We start from the raw sequence: 13,610 nt of genomic DNA on the forward strand, positions 1-13,610 counted from the left end.
GGCTTCCCAGCACATCACCTGCCACTCTCCTCTTCCAGCCCAAGGTCCTTCCACCTTGGGATGAGTTTGGGCTGCTGCTGCTGCCTCTCTTGTGGGGCTTGGAAAAAAATCATAAATGCATCTGAGCTCCATAACTGGACCTTCCCCAACCTCCCTGGAATGACACACTAAGCTTGAAAGAGGAAAAACACCTTTGTCCCATAGTCCTGGGACTGTCCCCAACATGCTGTCCTCTGTAGTAACCCACAGACCGTCCCAGCTGTTGGCCCCTCTGTTTGCAGGTTATGAGGCCCCTGATTGAATTTGGCCTAGGGGATGAAATAGGAAACAAGTGGAGATGTGGAGCATCCCCTTAGCATCCATCCTGGGACCGTCCCATTACCTGGGGTGCCTTGTTTGGGGGATCCACAGGCTGTGGTGGTTAATGTTTGTGGTTTGGCTGCCAGTCTGAGAACCGGTGCTCCTGGTTCGGCATCTGGTGCCCTGCCATGTGTGCAGCGTGCTTGGCGTTATCGCCTCCATGATCACACGTCATTCATCAGAGTTGCCTAATTGATGTTTGCAAGTTTATTTATGAAGTATGTGGAGATCCTTCCGAGAACAGTAGCAACACTTGGGGCCACTTGCTGTGCCTCTTGGTCACAGGGCATCTCAAAGTGATGGATGAGGTGTGGTCTGAAGACTTACGGCTGTTACCAGAGGGCTCCTTTTATTTTTAAACCCACAGTAAGTTAAAAAGGAACTCTCCAGCTGTAGCAAAGGACTGTGCCAGGGCCTGGGGTGATGCTGSCTGGTCCCGGTGCAGCAGGGAGGGYGATGATCCCCCGGGCAAAGCACATCGCAGGGCGCTGGCGCTGTGGGTGCTCCCCCGAGGCTCCGGGGAGCTGGTGTCCCTCTGCAGCACCGCAGGGGTGGCTCTGCGGGGAAGGGGCGCTGGGCAGGGTGGTGACAGTGGCTGTCTCTGACCGCACAGCCCAGCCTGCTGCCGTTCTCCTCCGTCGGAGGCAGCCACGGCAATCGGGGGCGATGCTCTGCCGCCGCAGGAGGAGGTTCGGAGCCCTGGGGCTCCCCGAGCATCCTCCTCCCGGGCACCCTTGGCCAGCGGGGCCCCGATCGGGCTGGCCCGGTGTGCATGGCCGGCATTGGGTGCCGGGGCTCACGTGGTGAGCGGTGGCTGCCATGGCCCTGCCGAAATGCTCCGGCATTGGTGATGGGGACAGCGGCCCCGGCTGCCCTTAGCCCCGCCACCGTGGGGTCTCTCGGGGATTTTCTGCCTCGAAGCAGCCCCCAGCACTCATGCCGCGGGGCTCCGATGCTCCCACGGATCCTCCCGCGTGAATTTCACAGCCAAAATCTGCCAGCCCGTTCAGGCCAGCATTTTGCTGCCTCTCCAGTCATTTCCTGCGGCTGCGCTTGGCTTCAGCCTGTCTCACACAGGGAAGGCTCGGAGGGGGGGCACGGAGAGCGCTTGGAAAAGTACCTTTAAGACAAAGAGGAAGGGGACGAGAAGCAGCTTAGCTGGCTTTGTTCTAATAGCAGTAATCACCTGAAGGGCGAGCATGAGCCCGCGGCGCTGGGTCCGCGCAGCCCTGCCCGGGGCTGCTGGGCTCGGCCCTCCCCGCCCCGGCTCTCGCTTCCTCTCCGATGGCAGCTTGCACTTTGCTCCTGCTTGGAACAAGTGTATTCAACGGGCTTTATTGTACAAAAGACCATTTTTACATAAACAGGGGAAAGGTTGGTCAGAAGGTGAATATGAGACGTCTTGGAGGGAAGCTGGTGGTTTAAATACCCCAAACTCATCGGCTGCCGAGCCTGAAGGGAGGAGTAAAAGCAGGACTGCGATTTTGACCTTGGTTTTTTTCCTCTTCTGACAGTGTTTTCAGACGCTGCCCACAGCGAGCAGGACTTGTGCCGAGAGGAGGAGGGGAATTCTGCAAGGTAAGCCGGGCTTTTTAAAGGCTTTCTCCTTGTTTAGCTTTCTAAAAGCGGTGTGGAGGTGGAGGCAGAGGTGGTGACCCCGTGCCAGGGCACACAGGGGCTCCCACCATCCCACGCTTTTTCCTTCCTGCAGCCTTCTCTCGTTACGGGTCACCAGTGGAAGCAATGGCGATTTTCTGTGCTTTATTTCTGCGCTGCTTTCGTGACAAAGCGAAAGGCGGGGAGTGTTCTGGGGTGGGCTTCCTCGCAGCCCGGCTCCCATGGATGAGGTTTATCGGTTGCATAAAGTGTTTATCTATGAACAAGCCGTGCTGAGATCAAGGCTCTTTCTACACAATGCTAATTAAATGAATAGAGGCGCGTTGTTGAGGCTTGTAGACGGAAATGAGGTTTAGCTTTGTTAAGGAGGTTCCTGGTGGAAGTATTCACGGTATTCCTCAAATTTCAGTTATTCCTGTTTTCGCTGGGGGAAGAGGGCAAATCTGGCTGATGCTTCAGAGGTTCTGTAACCGTTTCTCGTGTTTGTGTGTAAGGTGGGGGTCCAGTGTGACAATGTGTTGTGTGTCTGGGGGCGGGAGGCTGTGATTGTGGTGATTGTATTCCTGTTTCATGGCATCACATATCACACACACACACACCACAGGAAGCTGAAAAAAACTGACTGTCCTGGCACAGCGAAATGTGGAGGTGGTGATCGGGGGTGAGTGGCTGGTGGGAGAGCAGGCATTGAGGATGTTTCGTTTTACAAATGTGGGACAAAAAGTGCTAGCGCTGAGGAAAGGGGAGTCATGAGTTCGTTAGCAGGGGTAATTAGAGGAGATGTGTGTGTGGCAGCGTTTAATCTCTTAATGAGAAAAATATATCCCAGCTGCCTGCGGTGGGGAGAGTTCAGGGACAAACACAACATTGTGTGAGAGCCTGTCCTTGCCTCCATGTCCTCCACCTGCTGCCCATGACATTTGTCCAAAGGGTGCTGGGGAGCAGGGACGGGAACCTGTGATCCACAGCAAGTGCAAAATGTGGGGCAGAAGCGAGGATGTGGGGGTGGGGATAAATTTGTCTCAGATAAGGGCTGGACACCAAAGAGTGCCCTGCCAAGTTGTTTCCTTCTGCTCCCGAGCTCATTAATAAGCTCTGCTTCCTTGATTAGTTGGTGCCTGTGCAGAGCGGTAATGAGAGCTGGGCTCAACCCATCAATTCTAGGTCAGTTGTTGTGTGCTGGGGATTTGGGATCAGGCAGGGGGAGGGAAAGGAGACAGAGCTGGACGCCTGCCTCCGAAAAGAAACGTGGAGCCTGCCTGAAGCCAGCCCTGCCTGCACCCATCGAAGGGAAAGGCTGCCTGCAGCCCTCAGGGGCTGTGCTCCCTGTGTCTGCAGTGTCCCAAGGGCCATGGTGTGCCCGGTCACCCCAGACATGTTCCGTGCCTGTTAGCAGCTCATTGCCCGTTTGAGATGTGCTCTCCTGAGAGCATAACATTGCAATAATTAGATCCATTAAGGAACCAGAAGAAATAATTGGGTTTTGAAACTGAAGGAGAGTTTGCTGTGCTCCTGAGTGGTATCCTTTGCCTCTTGCAGAGCTGCTTTCCTCCCCACCTCTGGCAGCAGAGTCTTCATTTAGCAATGACTTGCTGTAATTTCTGATGGTTAACCTCAGAACCTTCCCTAACCGCAGGCAGGTGAGGCTGAGTAGTGAAGAGCAGCATGGACCTGGACGTGCTGAACATGTTTGTCATCGCCGGTGGCACCCTGGCTATCCCCATCCTGGCCTTCGTGGCCTCCTTCCTGCTCTGGCCCTCGGCGCTGATCCGCATCTACTACTGGTGAGTTCAGAGCCCGCTGCTCTCAGCGTGGCACGGGGTGAACCTGTGCCCAGCAGGACCCTACACACACACAGGTCACTGTGGTGTGACCAGAGCTGGCTGTTCCTGCCTGGGATGGTGACAGCAGCAGGTGACCGAGACCCTCCAGGGCTGTGCCGGGTGTGTGCAGCTTTGAGCATGTCTGGGAGAAGAAAATGGCATTTTCTTACTGCATTTTTGCTGCTGAGGCTTATGTCTGTCAGGCTCCTTGCTGTCCCAGGGGTTTGGCTGTGCCAAGGGGCTGTTGGCCAGGCTGCCACTGCAGTGCCAACTTGCAAGGTCTCTCCAAATCTTTCTGGGTTGCTTCCCCCAAGGACAGGACTGTGACTGGGAAAAGCACTGCCATTGCAGCCTGTCCACCAGCCTGGCCACCCTGGCATTCTGGTGACCTCCCACCTCATCAATGTGGCTGTGGCGTGGGTGTCCCTGGGCTCACATGCTCCCTCCCAGCTGGCAGCCTGCTGAGCAGGCAGGGACTTTTCCCTCACTAGTAGTCATGGATGAAGCTTTTGTTATCCTTTCTTTTTCTTCTGGAATGGAGCATCAAGAGGAGATGGAGCAACACTTTTTTTTTTTTTAAATCCCCTTGAATCTTGTCCTTTCTGGGGGCAGGAGGCAAGCACTACATCTTGCATTCCTCCTTTGTCTCTGGAAATCAGTGATAAGCCCGCTGGCAGTTTTCCTCTCTGGGTTTGTGCAAGGAAAGGCTGTATTAATTCCCTTCAGAAGTCGGGGCAGAGTCTCATTTCCCAGCATGGGGCAGGCAGCAGCAGGCAGTGTGGGCAGAGCAGACACACAGCATGGGCAGAGCAGACAGCGTGTCAGGCTGCCCTCACATGCTGCTGGCAGATGGTGGCTCCTGCAGTTCAGCTCATGGGGTGTTTCCAAATCCAAGGGACCTCCTGTGAGAGGAAGATGTTTGCCCACAGCAGCACTTGGGTGCAGCAATGAGTTGAAGCCAGTTTCTGAAGGCACTTTAATTAGCAGCCTTTTATTCACAGCATGTGAGAGAGGAGGGGGCATGGGATGAAAGTGCCAGTGATGGGATCATCACTCTGCAAAGGAGAGCAGCAGTGTCACAGCCTTCTGCTGCCCCAAGGATGTCTGGATGGTACTGGGTTTGGCAGTTAAAGTGCTTTTTCTTCTTTGGATGGATAAGCAGCTGGTGGAAGCCAGGGAGGGCCCTGATGGGCTGAGGCTCTGAGGAGGATCACTGGAACACCCTGCTGAGGGAGTGTGGCCAGGGTGAAGCCTTCAGCAGCCACAGGCAGGGGCGGCAGGACAGGGCAGTGGAGGTGCAGGGTGTGATGCTGGGGGGTCAGAGAGCCAGGCTGAGGGGAAGGTAGAGAATGCCCTGCTGCCTTTGTCTTTTGGGATTGCAGATRCAGGGCTGAGTGAAAATGCACTGTRGGCAGGCTGGTCTGTGTTTGGGTGAAGAAGGGAGCATGTGAGCAGGGGTCAGAAGGATTGTCTTCTTTTGAAGGGTGTGTTCCTCCCATTTTTCTCTCTTCCAGCACTTCTGGCAGTGTGGGCTTCTTGCAGGAGCAATTGTGATGCCCTGGGTGTCATGGGCACCTCCTTTGTTAGGGACAGTGGATGAGAAGGGTGGCTTTGCCCTTACTCTTCTATTGGTTTCTTTCTAAGTTGGAGTTTTTTGGGGGCTGAAATTGTTGTGTTTGCCCATCAGCAGAGGCAGAGGAGGTGCAGGCAGCATGCCGTGCTGCCCTTTGCTTTCAGCCCTGCACAACTCCAGCTTTGCAGCACTGCTCCTGGGAGGTCCCAGGGGAAGCTTCTCTCATCTTCCACACCTCTCTGCCCCCTCCTTCTCCTCGCTGCCAGTCTGTGTGTCCTCAGCTGGCGCAGTCAGGGGTCATTCTGGGCCCCCTCACCCATGGCTTCGCTGCTTTCCCTGCCGCTAATGCGCCTCCCTGCCCGGCAGGATATCCAGGGCTGCCCCGCTGACCCTGGCCCTGCAACCGCTCTGCCTGTGCTGCCACAGGGGTTAATCAGTTTAGCTGCTGCCATTAAGTGAGTTAACACCTTGTGAGGGATCAGTTCAGCTTTGCACAGATTATTTTGCCTTCTACTGAATTGATCCATTAGGATCAGTTGCTAAAAATGTTATCATCTTGCCCATCGGCAGTTCACACCAGTGCCTTTGAGGCAAGGACTCTTAAGACACTTATTAGGGAGAAATTCACCTCTCCTTGTAGGACCAGCACAGAGCTGCTGCTTAAGTCCCACTAACTCCCACCGACAAAGAGATTATGCTAAAAGAGGATTTCACTGTGCATAAGCTTTGAGTGGGCAGAGAGGTAGGACAGTCCAGAAGTGTTGGTGACCTTGCTCTTATGTCTTAAATTCCAATACGGCATACAAAAATATTTGCCAGTGTCTTGGCCGCCAAGAGTAGCCCAGTAGTTGTCCTGACAAGGGTTATGTCTGAGCGCAGGGGAAACGCAGAGAAGGCRAKCCTGCTCTCTGCCTTKGGMYRCAYGWWSWSWWCRTGYRKCCMAAGTGTCACCGATAATCTCTGTCCAGGTCCTTCTGGCCAGCAGTTTCACTGTGTCCTCTGAGCAGGCTGCAAGCATATGCTGGCAGGAGCTGTTTGCCTCTGCTTTCCAAGGAACAGCCTTGGGATTAGCTTGGTGTCTTCTGGGGTGCTAAACCCTGTGTAAAGATGGTCCCCTCTGGTCCTTAATGTGTGTACAAATTTTTAAAGGCTTTCTAGTTGGTCCTTGGGAGTTGGGTATCTGTGGTGCCCTGGTTGTTTTGGCTGGGAACTGATGTGCTTGTCCATGGGGTGATGTTCTCCCATTGACACAGGACTGTGTCCAAATAACCCTGTGACAGATCCACCTTACCCACCTGCAAGAACTGTCTCCCTTGGCCTGCCCATTTTGCATGCTGCCCCTCTCCCTTGAGTCTCTGTCCTCGTACCAACCTTTGGGCATTTTCTGTTTTACAATTGTTATTTTGGCCCATTTGCATAGCTAAATGAGTTATTTAGGGTCTTTTTTTAAAAAAAAAAAAAGTTTTTAACAAAGTATCTCCACAAACCAGTGCAGCCAGCCACAGTGCTACACCTGTAAGGGATCACATGTAAGCACAGGGACCAGATGCACAGGGTTAATTCCAGTATTCCCATTATGGCCCCAGTGAGACCCCAACCTGAGTGGCCTCAGTAAGCCTTTGGACTTGTCACCTGGCTCATGTCGTGGCTGGGCCCTGGTGTTGTTTTGCTCACTGGTGTTTTCTCCTTGTTTGCAGGTACTGGCGCCGAGCCTTGGGCATGCAGGTTAGATATGCCAACTACGATGATTATCAGTTTTGTTATTCCTATAGAGGAAGACCTGGCTACCGACCGTCCATTCTGATGTTACATGGCTTCTCAGCCCACAAAGACATGTGGCTCTCCATAGTAAAGGTGGGATTCCGTTTCTGTCACATTGCTCCCTACTGAGAATTGATGGCCTGGGCTTGGGGGCAGTGTGAGGGTGCAATGGTTGCATTCTTGGGATGGGAGGACTGCTGTAATGTGCTAGGAACACTCTCCTTGGTTTTGTTGTCTGTTGGATCACTTCACCCCTGTGACATGCAGGGCTGCAGGGGAAGAGCAGCACATCCCTTCCACTTCCATGGGAGCAGGTCTTGGCTGTGCTTTCCCATCATGTCATCCTTGGTACAGGAGCTGATTACTCTGGTGCATGAGCAACCAGGGCTGTCTGGAGGAGAGTGACCCCCCCCCCGCTCCCACCCGGGCTCCCCACTCAACATTCCTGGGCATCTCAGCCTTTTCCCTGCTCTGTAACCACCCCTGTTTTGTGTCTGCAGTTCCTGCCAAAGAACCTGCACTTGGTGTGCGTGGACATGCCCGGGCACGAGGGCACGACCCGCTCGGACTTGGATGATTACTCCATTACTGGGCAAGCTAAGAGAATACACCAGGTAAGGCCCCAGCACCACATGGTCAGCAGAGGGACGTGAGGGACGTGGGGACGTGAAGGACGTGGGGATGGCGGGGATGCTAAGCCCCGTGAGTCTGCCTTGTGCAGCCTCGCTCCCTCCCTTCCCAGGCAGCCAGAGCCACCAGCCTCAAGCTTCTGAGTTGAATTTCTCTAATGACCTGACCCCATGCTGTTGTTTCCTCTCCCCTAACAACGCTCCTTCTGCTCCCTGCCAGTTCGTGGAGTGCATCAAGCTGAACAGAAGGCCCTTTCATTTAGTTGGCACGTCCATGGGGGGAAATGTTGCTGGCGTCTATGCTGCTCAGTACCCAGAAGATATCTGCAGCCTGACCCTCATCTGTCCTGCAGGTGGGCAAAGCAGGGGGGGAAAGACAGAAGGGAGGACAAGCAGGGGCCACTGCAAAATCCAGGGCAGTGCTGGAGACAGCACAGTAGTGTAGTGCAAAGCATTTAGAAATAATTTGTATTTCCAGTCTGGGAATCTCTGGCAAGACACAGAAGAAAATCACAGCCTTGTGCTGGCCGCTCTTCTCCAGGGCTTTAGCATTTGCCTCACTGTGCTGTGGTTAAGAGTTGGGACTAGGGCAAATGGGACAAGTTCTGCTCTGGAGGAAAATGCCTTTTCTCTTGGGATGGCAGGCATTTTACATGACATGTTTGCAGCCTCTCAATTAACAGGAGGAAACCCAGACTACAACAGGAATAGTCTTCCCATCCTGGCCTCCTGAAAGCCCTGGTGTGCTGAAGGGTTGGGGCTTTGGGAGTCGGAGAGCTCTGACCTCCCACCTTTGGGTACTCTGAGTGGGAGGAGCACTTGAGGGCTGGGCAGAGGTCAGTAGGGTGTCCCTCCGTCCCCTCCATCCCCTCTGTCCCCTCAGTCCCCTCCATCCCCTGGACAGGGCTCGAGGAAGCCTGGCCATGACACGCTGCAGGAGCCATGGCGGGCAGGGAGCTTCTCTGCCAGGGAAGCTTTGCTGCATCCCCGTTGTCATAGCAGCTCCTTCCCCCTCCCACGCAAGGAAAGCGGCTTCCAAATAAGAGCTAAGGAACGAAGCAAAGCGAATGTTACCTAGCTACCAGGCTCTGGGGGCGTCAAGGTTCCCACCCGCTCTGGGAGAGGTGTTGGCCGCCTCTCTTTTCTGGATGTGAAACCTCTGTGTGGGGGCTGCAGAAACATTTGGGATTCAATTGCTGGGGAATTTTTTCTCAGTGCTGCATGCAGATGGGGTTGCTGAAATTTTCTGTCCAACCTTGTGCAGTGGTAGCCTGGGCATTAGTGTTTGCATCTGCTGACCACATAAAAATAAGCACTATAGCTTTTGCTGATGCATGTCTACACCTTGTGCTGTGCCAGCCTGCGGGGTTGGTGGTGCCAAACCCTGAAGCAGGAGGGGACTGGGTATCTCTGGATGCATATTGAAGTGGCTGTATGTAAAGATGTTTTTTTCCCCTCTTTTTAATTTTTTTTTAAAGAGTTAGCAGGCAGGAAGCCAGAGCAGGGATGAGGGAGGTCGGTACAGGGATGTTTTGTTGTTTGGACTGTTGAGGGTATCTCATCTGGGTTTTAGCTTCTCCACCCCGTCTCGTTTCACTCAGGCCTGCCAAGTACCACTGACAGCAAGTTCATTAAGCAGCTCCGGGAGCTGCAGGAGTCCAAACGCATTGACAGGATCCCTTTAATCCCCTCAACGCCCGAGGAGATGGCAGATATGCTGAAGCTTTGTTCCTACGTTCGCTTCAAGGTGCCACAGCAGGTGAGAAACCAGCCCGGGTTGTGGCAGCCAGGAAAGGGGGTCTGGAGGTGGTGAGTGGGTTTGCTTCTCCCTGAGCCCACATGGTGGCAGCTGAGGAAATAGTTGGAGTGGAACTGCAGCTGCCAGCCCTGCCATCACCCAGGCAAGACACACCCAGCCCCACTCCCAGCACCTTTCCAGAACTTTCCCTTCAAACCCTCTTTTTCCAAGTTCCCTCTGTCAGTGCCTGCTGGAATTCCTCTTCCCATGAAATTTTTGGCAGCGGGCTGGGATGTAGAAGGGTTTTTTAGTAAATATGGCTGGCAGGAAGCATTAAATGACTAAGGCAGCTGTTGTCTGATGTGGAGGGGGATTGTTTGCTGCTTTTTAAGTAAAAGTGATAGAATTGTTAATTGCGTCATTGTCAAGTGAGAGGAACTTGGCGAGGGGCTGGCTATTAAACTAGTTTTCCTTAGGAAGTCTGGAGTGAGTAGATTGGAGAGTGAAAAAAAAAAGTAAGGTAATGCCAAGACCTTTTGGGTTTTTGGCAAAAGAGTACAAGAAGGATGAAAAGTCATGACTGAGGTGGCTGCTGGCCTGGGGCAGAAATCGGGTCTGCATCATAAAAGACAATATTACTTCTTGCTGAAATACATGTTGCTTAAGCCCCACATACTTAGGAAGAAACTCATGCTGGGGCCAGACTTGCTGGGGTGGCAAAGGCTGCTCTTGAGAGCTCTTGGGCATGCTCAGCCCTGTGCAGGGCATGAGTCCCCTCCAGCAGCTCTCCTCTGCTCTCCCTGCAGATTCTCCAGGGCCTTGTTGATGTTCGCATCCCACACAATGAATTTTACCGGAAACGTAAGTGCATGGTGGCAGCCTCCTCGCCAGGCTTTCCAGCAGGACTCCCAGGGGTGGGGACCAGCTGTCCCCAACCCCCATGTCCCTTGCTGGGGTGGGAGGGGACAATGTCATTAACAGATTTGGGGACACACCTTGCTCACTGGTAGCAATGCAGAGCCACCCCCACTGCCACCCCCACTGGTGACAGGGTTGCTGCTTCATCCTCACCCCCGTCTGGGTTAATAAGTACTTGTGAAGAGATGGTTTGGCAGAATGTCCCTCTGCAGCTGGGCTTGGTGACAGGGCAAGGACAGCCCATCATCTCTGTTTGGGTTTCCCAGTGACAGGTTACTGGCAGGACCAGCCCACCCGGCCCCATTTGAGAAGGGAAGACAAAACGTCTCCCTGTAGGACTGATTCTCCTCTTGCCCACAGTGTTTTTAGAAATCGTGGATGAAAAGTCCAGGCACTCTCTCCATGAGAACATGAGCAAGATCAAAGCACCGACGCAGGTCATCTGGGGAAAGCAGGACCAGGTAGGCAGCCCCCTGTGCATCTCCTACAGACCTGTCTCCATCTCTGCCTGTGCCCAGCCAGGGGGCACCGAGGGGTTGTGCTGCCCAGCTGTGCACTGCTCTGCGGGGAGCTGGCACCGTGTCCCTGTCCCCAAGGACACAGGGGCTCAGCAGGGTGATGGGCAGGATGCTGACAGACAGCTTTCCAGAGGGAGGAGAGGGCAGTGCCAGGACTGGGGCGAGTGAAGGGGCAGGTGGGGGGTGGGTGCCAGCACCGAAGCAGGCAAGGGCTGGGAAGAAGGAGAATAAAGTCAGCAAAAAGAGTTGTCCTGGCAACTGGGAAGAGACGTGCTGTTTGTGGGCAGGCTTCAAGGCAAAGTATTAGGGTTTGTTTCAGAGACAGGAGTGGGAGGGAAGAAGTGGGAGGAAGCAAGCTGCAGGCATGCAGAGCGCTCTGTCAATGCAAAGATGCAAGCGTTTGCTGAGACTGGCGCCATCAGCCTCCCTGCCCTGTCCCCATCATGAGGACTGCCCCATCCCTGCTCCTCATCTCAGTGAGACCCCGACAGGGTTCCTATGGTGTGCAGTAAACCCCATCCCTGACTGCAGCAGTGACTGTTTTTTCCCTGCCTCCAGGTCCTGGATGTTTCTGGTGCCAGTATTTTAGCAAGTGCTATTCCCAACTGCCACGTGTACATCCTGGAGAACTGTGGGCACTCGGTGGTGGTGGAGCGGCCCCGCAAGACAGCCAACCTCATCCTGGAGTTCCTGGCGCTGCTGCACAGCATAGACAACAACAAGAAGCAGGCGTGAGCGTGGCAGGGAGCCACGTGCCCATGCCGGGTTAAATTGTAAAGTACTGCAGCTTTGATAAGTTCTCAGGGATCTTGTACGAATCGGGGTCAATGTGCCAAAGTCCCTGAGGAAGGCAGAATCACTGATACCTAAACCTATAGCACCACTGGCACAGCGACCTAGGGGTCATTGAGCAACCTCCATAGATACAGGAACAGAAGCAGAGTATCTCCCTTTTCTACTTAGAGGTAAGGTAGAAACAAGCTGAAATCACCCAGTGCTCCTCACACAGCCGCCCATCTTACCTGGGTTACCAGCACGTAGTTGTTCATGACATTTACCTAAACTATATATGAAATGTAGGAAGGAGAAAGCATCCTGGACTGAGACTTACAATATTTCTACTACTTAGAGTCCATCGTGTTGCATGCTGCCGTGCTGTAAGAGAACCCCCAAGTGCTCCAGGCGTCTGCTCGAGTGCTCTTTGTGTAGCTCCTTAACTCATGATTTATGCAGAAAACAACAGAAAACGTCACGTGTGGAAGTCCAATGACTGTAATGTGCAAAAATGTTTACACTCTGAGTGGGTTTTTCTAAATCCCTGAATAGCTCCTGTGTATTTGTAATGCCTTAACATTGCCCAGGGTGCGGTGTCTGTGCACAGCCCACCTTGCCCAGGGTTGGTTCTCCCTGCGGGTGAACACAGCCAGTGACAGCGGGGTGCAGGCAGCAGCTTTGGCACCGCTGTGGGGCCGGAGCAGTGGGAGCCCCCCTGAGCCCGAGTCAGCAATAAGCCCATGGCCAGGGCGTGACTCAGCCACCTCGGGCGAGCTCTCGTCTCAGCTCCTCTATCACATCGTGCTGCTGAACACCTGGATGTAAATAATGATTTTCTTAATGAATTCTGTGAATTCTGCAAAAGCCAATGCCACCGGAACAGGCCTGAGGGGTGGGAGCTGGCTGTGTGTGTGACCAGCAGGGGACAGAGGAGGGGTCAGCTTGCCCACAAGGTGCTGGGCAGCGCTGGGTAAAGGTACAGTGTGCTTCTGCATCCTCGCCATGATTGCAACTCCTGACCAAGCAAAACTATGGGTAGAAACAGGCAACAGAGACAAGCGACACGGTACAGCCTGCAAGGTGATGTCCAGGGATGGACCCTGCACCTCTCAGGGGTGGTCCCAGGGACAGAGCACTGGTCCCGGGCACAGATGGGACCAGTGGGTGCTGGAGGGCTGTGTGGTGCCCTCACAGGCAAAGCAGCAGGTGGCTGTCACCCCTCGGTCACCCCAGCCCTCCTGAGGGGTGACAGTGGGTGCTGCTGGAGTCCCCCCCAGGCTGGGAACACAGGCTTGTGGTGCTGACAGCCATCTGCTCGACGGCTTCCTGAGGTACCCCAATCTGTACATACATCTGAAACTCCCCGTCAGCTTCTCGGCTCTTTTTAAGAGAAGAAACATTGTTCTTTTAGAAAATTAGACATTTGCTGTTAATTGCTTGGTTATTGTTTCTACTACAGGAGTTGGTTTAAAAAACAAAATTGCTGATAGTTTTATGTGGTAAAAGCCAGAAAAACTTGTTGGGTATCTATATGGTTTCTCATGCCACAGATTGCTGTATGGAAAAGATTTATATGGCTATTAAAATCTAGTGATTTAAGGCGTCCATGGTGCAATGGTTTTTTTTTTTCCTTTGAGGAAGAAGGGGGCTGTGGTATGGGATGGTACAGGGGTSTTGCTCTGCTGCTTCTTTCCTCCCCACATTTCTGGGGGGAGATGCAGGTTTTGGTTCGAGGAACATTGGGTAATGGAAAGAGAGATGTCGAAGACCAGGAAGGCTCAAGTCYCATCTCTTCAAGGACAGCAAAAATTTTCTTTTTTTCATTTTATTAAGAGGAGCTGGCACTAAACACTCAAGRAGGAAAATAAAACCTCAAGGGGCAAGGGAATTAGGTTTTAA

General features: G+C 53.5%; 1 protein-coding gene across 2 annotated transcripts; it reads left to right on the forward strand.

The window, feature by feature from the left end:
- Positions 1 to 593: 593 nt before the first annotated feature.
- Positions 594 to 13,307, forward strand: LOC130589076 (monoacylglycerol lipase ABHD6-like). 2 transcript variants are annotated; one of them, XM_057390220.1, is made up of 10 exons: positions 594 to 726; positions 1,875 to 1,938; positions 3,614 to 3,761; positions 7,071 to 7,227; positions 7,635 to 7,748; positions 7,984 to 8,116; positions 9,365 to 9,522; positions 10,308 to 10,362; positions 10,780 to 10,880; positions 11,496 to 13,307. In XM_057390220.1, exons 3-10 carry the CDS (start codon positions 3,643 to 3,645, stop codon positions 11,670 to 11,672), a joined length of 1,014 nt encoding a protein of 337 aa, XP_057246203.1. In that variant the 5' UTR covers positions 594 to 726; positions 1,875 to 1,938; positions 3,614 to 3,642; the 3' UTR covers positions 11,673 to 13,307. The 2 variants fall into 2 exon arrangements, with proteins under 2 accessions (XP_057246203.1, XP_057246204.1); XM_057390221.1 differs by lacking the exon at positions 594 to 726 and adding an exon at positions 1,518 to 1,746.
- Positions 13,308 to 13,610: the final 303 nt, after the last annotated feature.

The sequence above is a fragment of the Malurus melanocephalus genome, unplaced genomic scaffold (genome assembly GCF_030028575.1).
Source record: "Malurus melanocephalus ecotype Western Australia unplaced genomic scaffold, MMel_1.1 scaffold_24, whole genome shotgun sequence".
Taxonomy (NCBI): Eukaryota; Metazoa; Chordata; class Aves; order Passeriformes; family Maluridae; genus Malurus; species Malurus melanocephalus.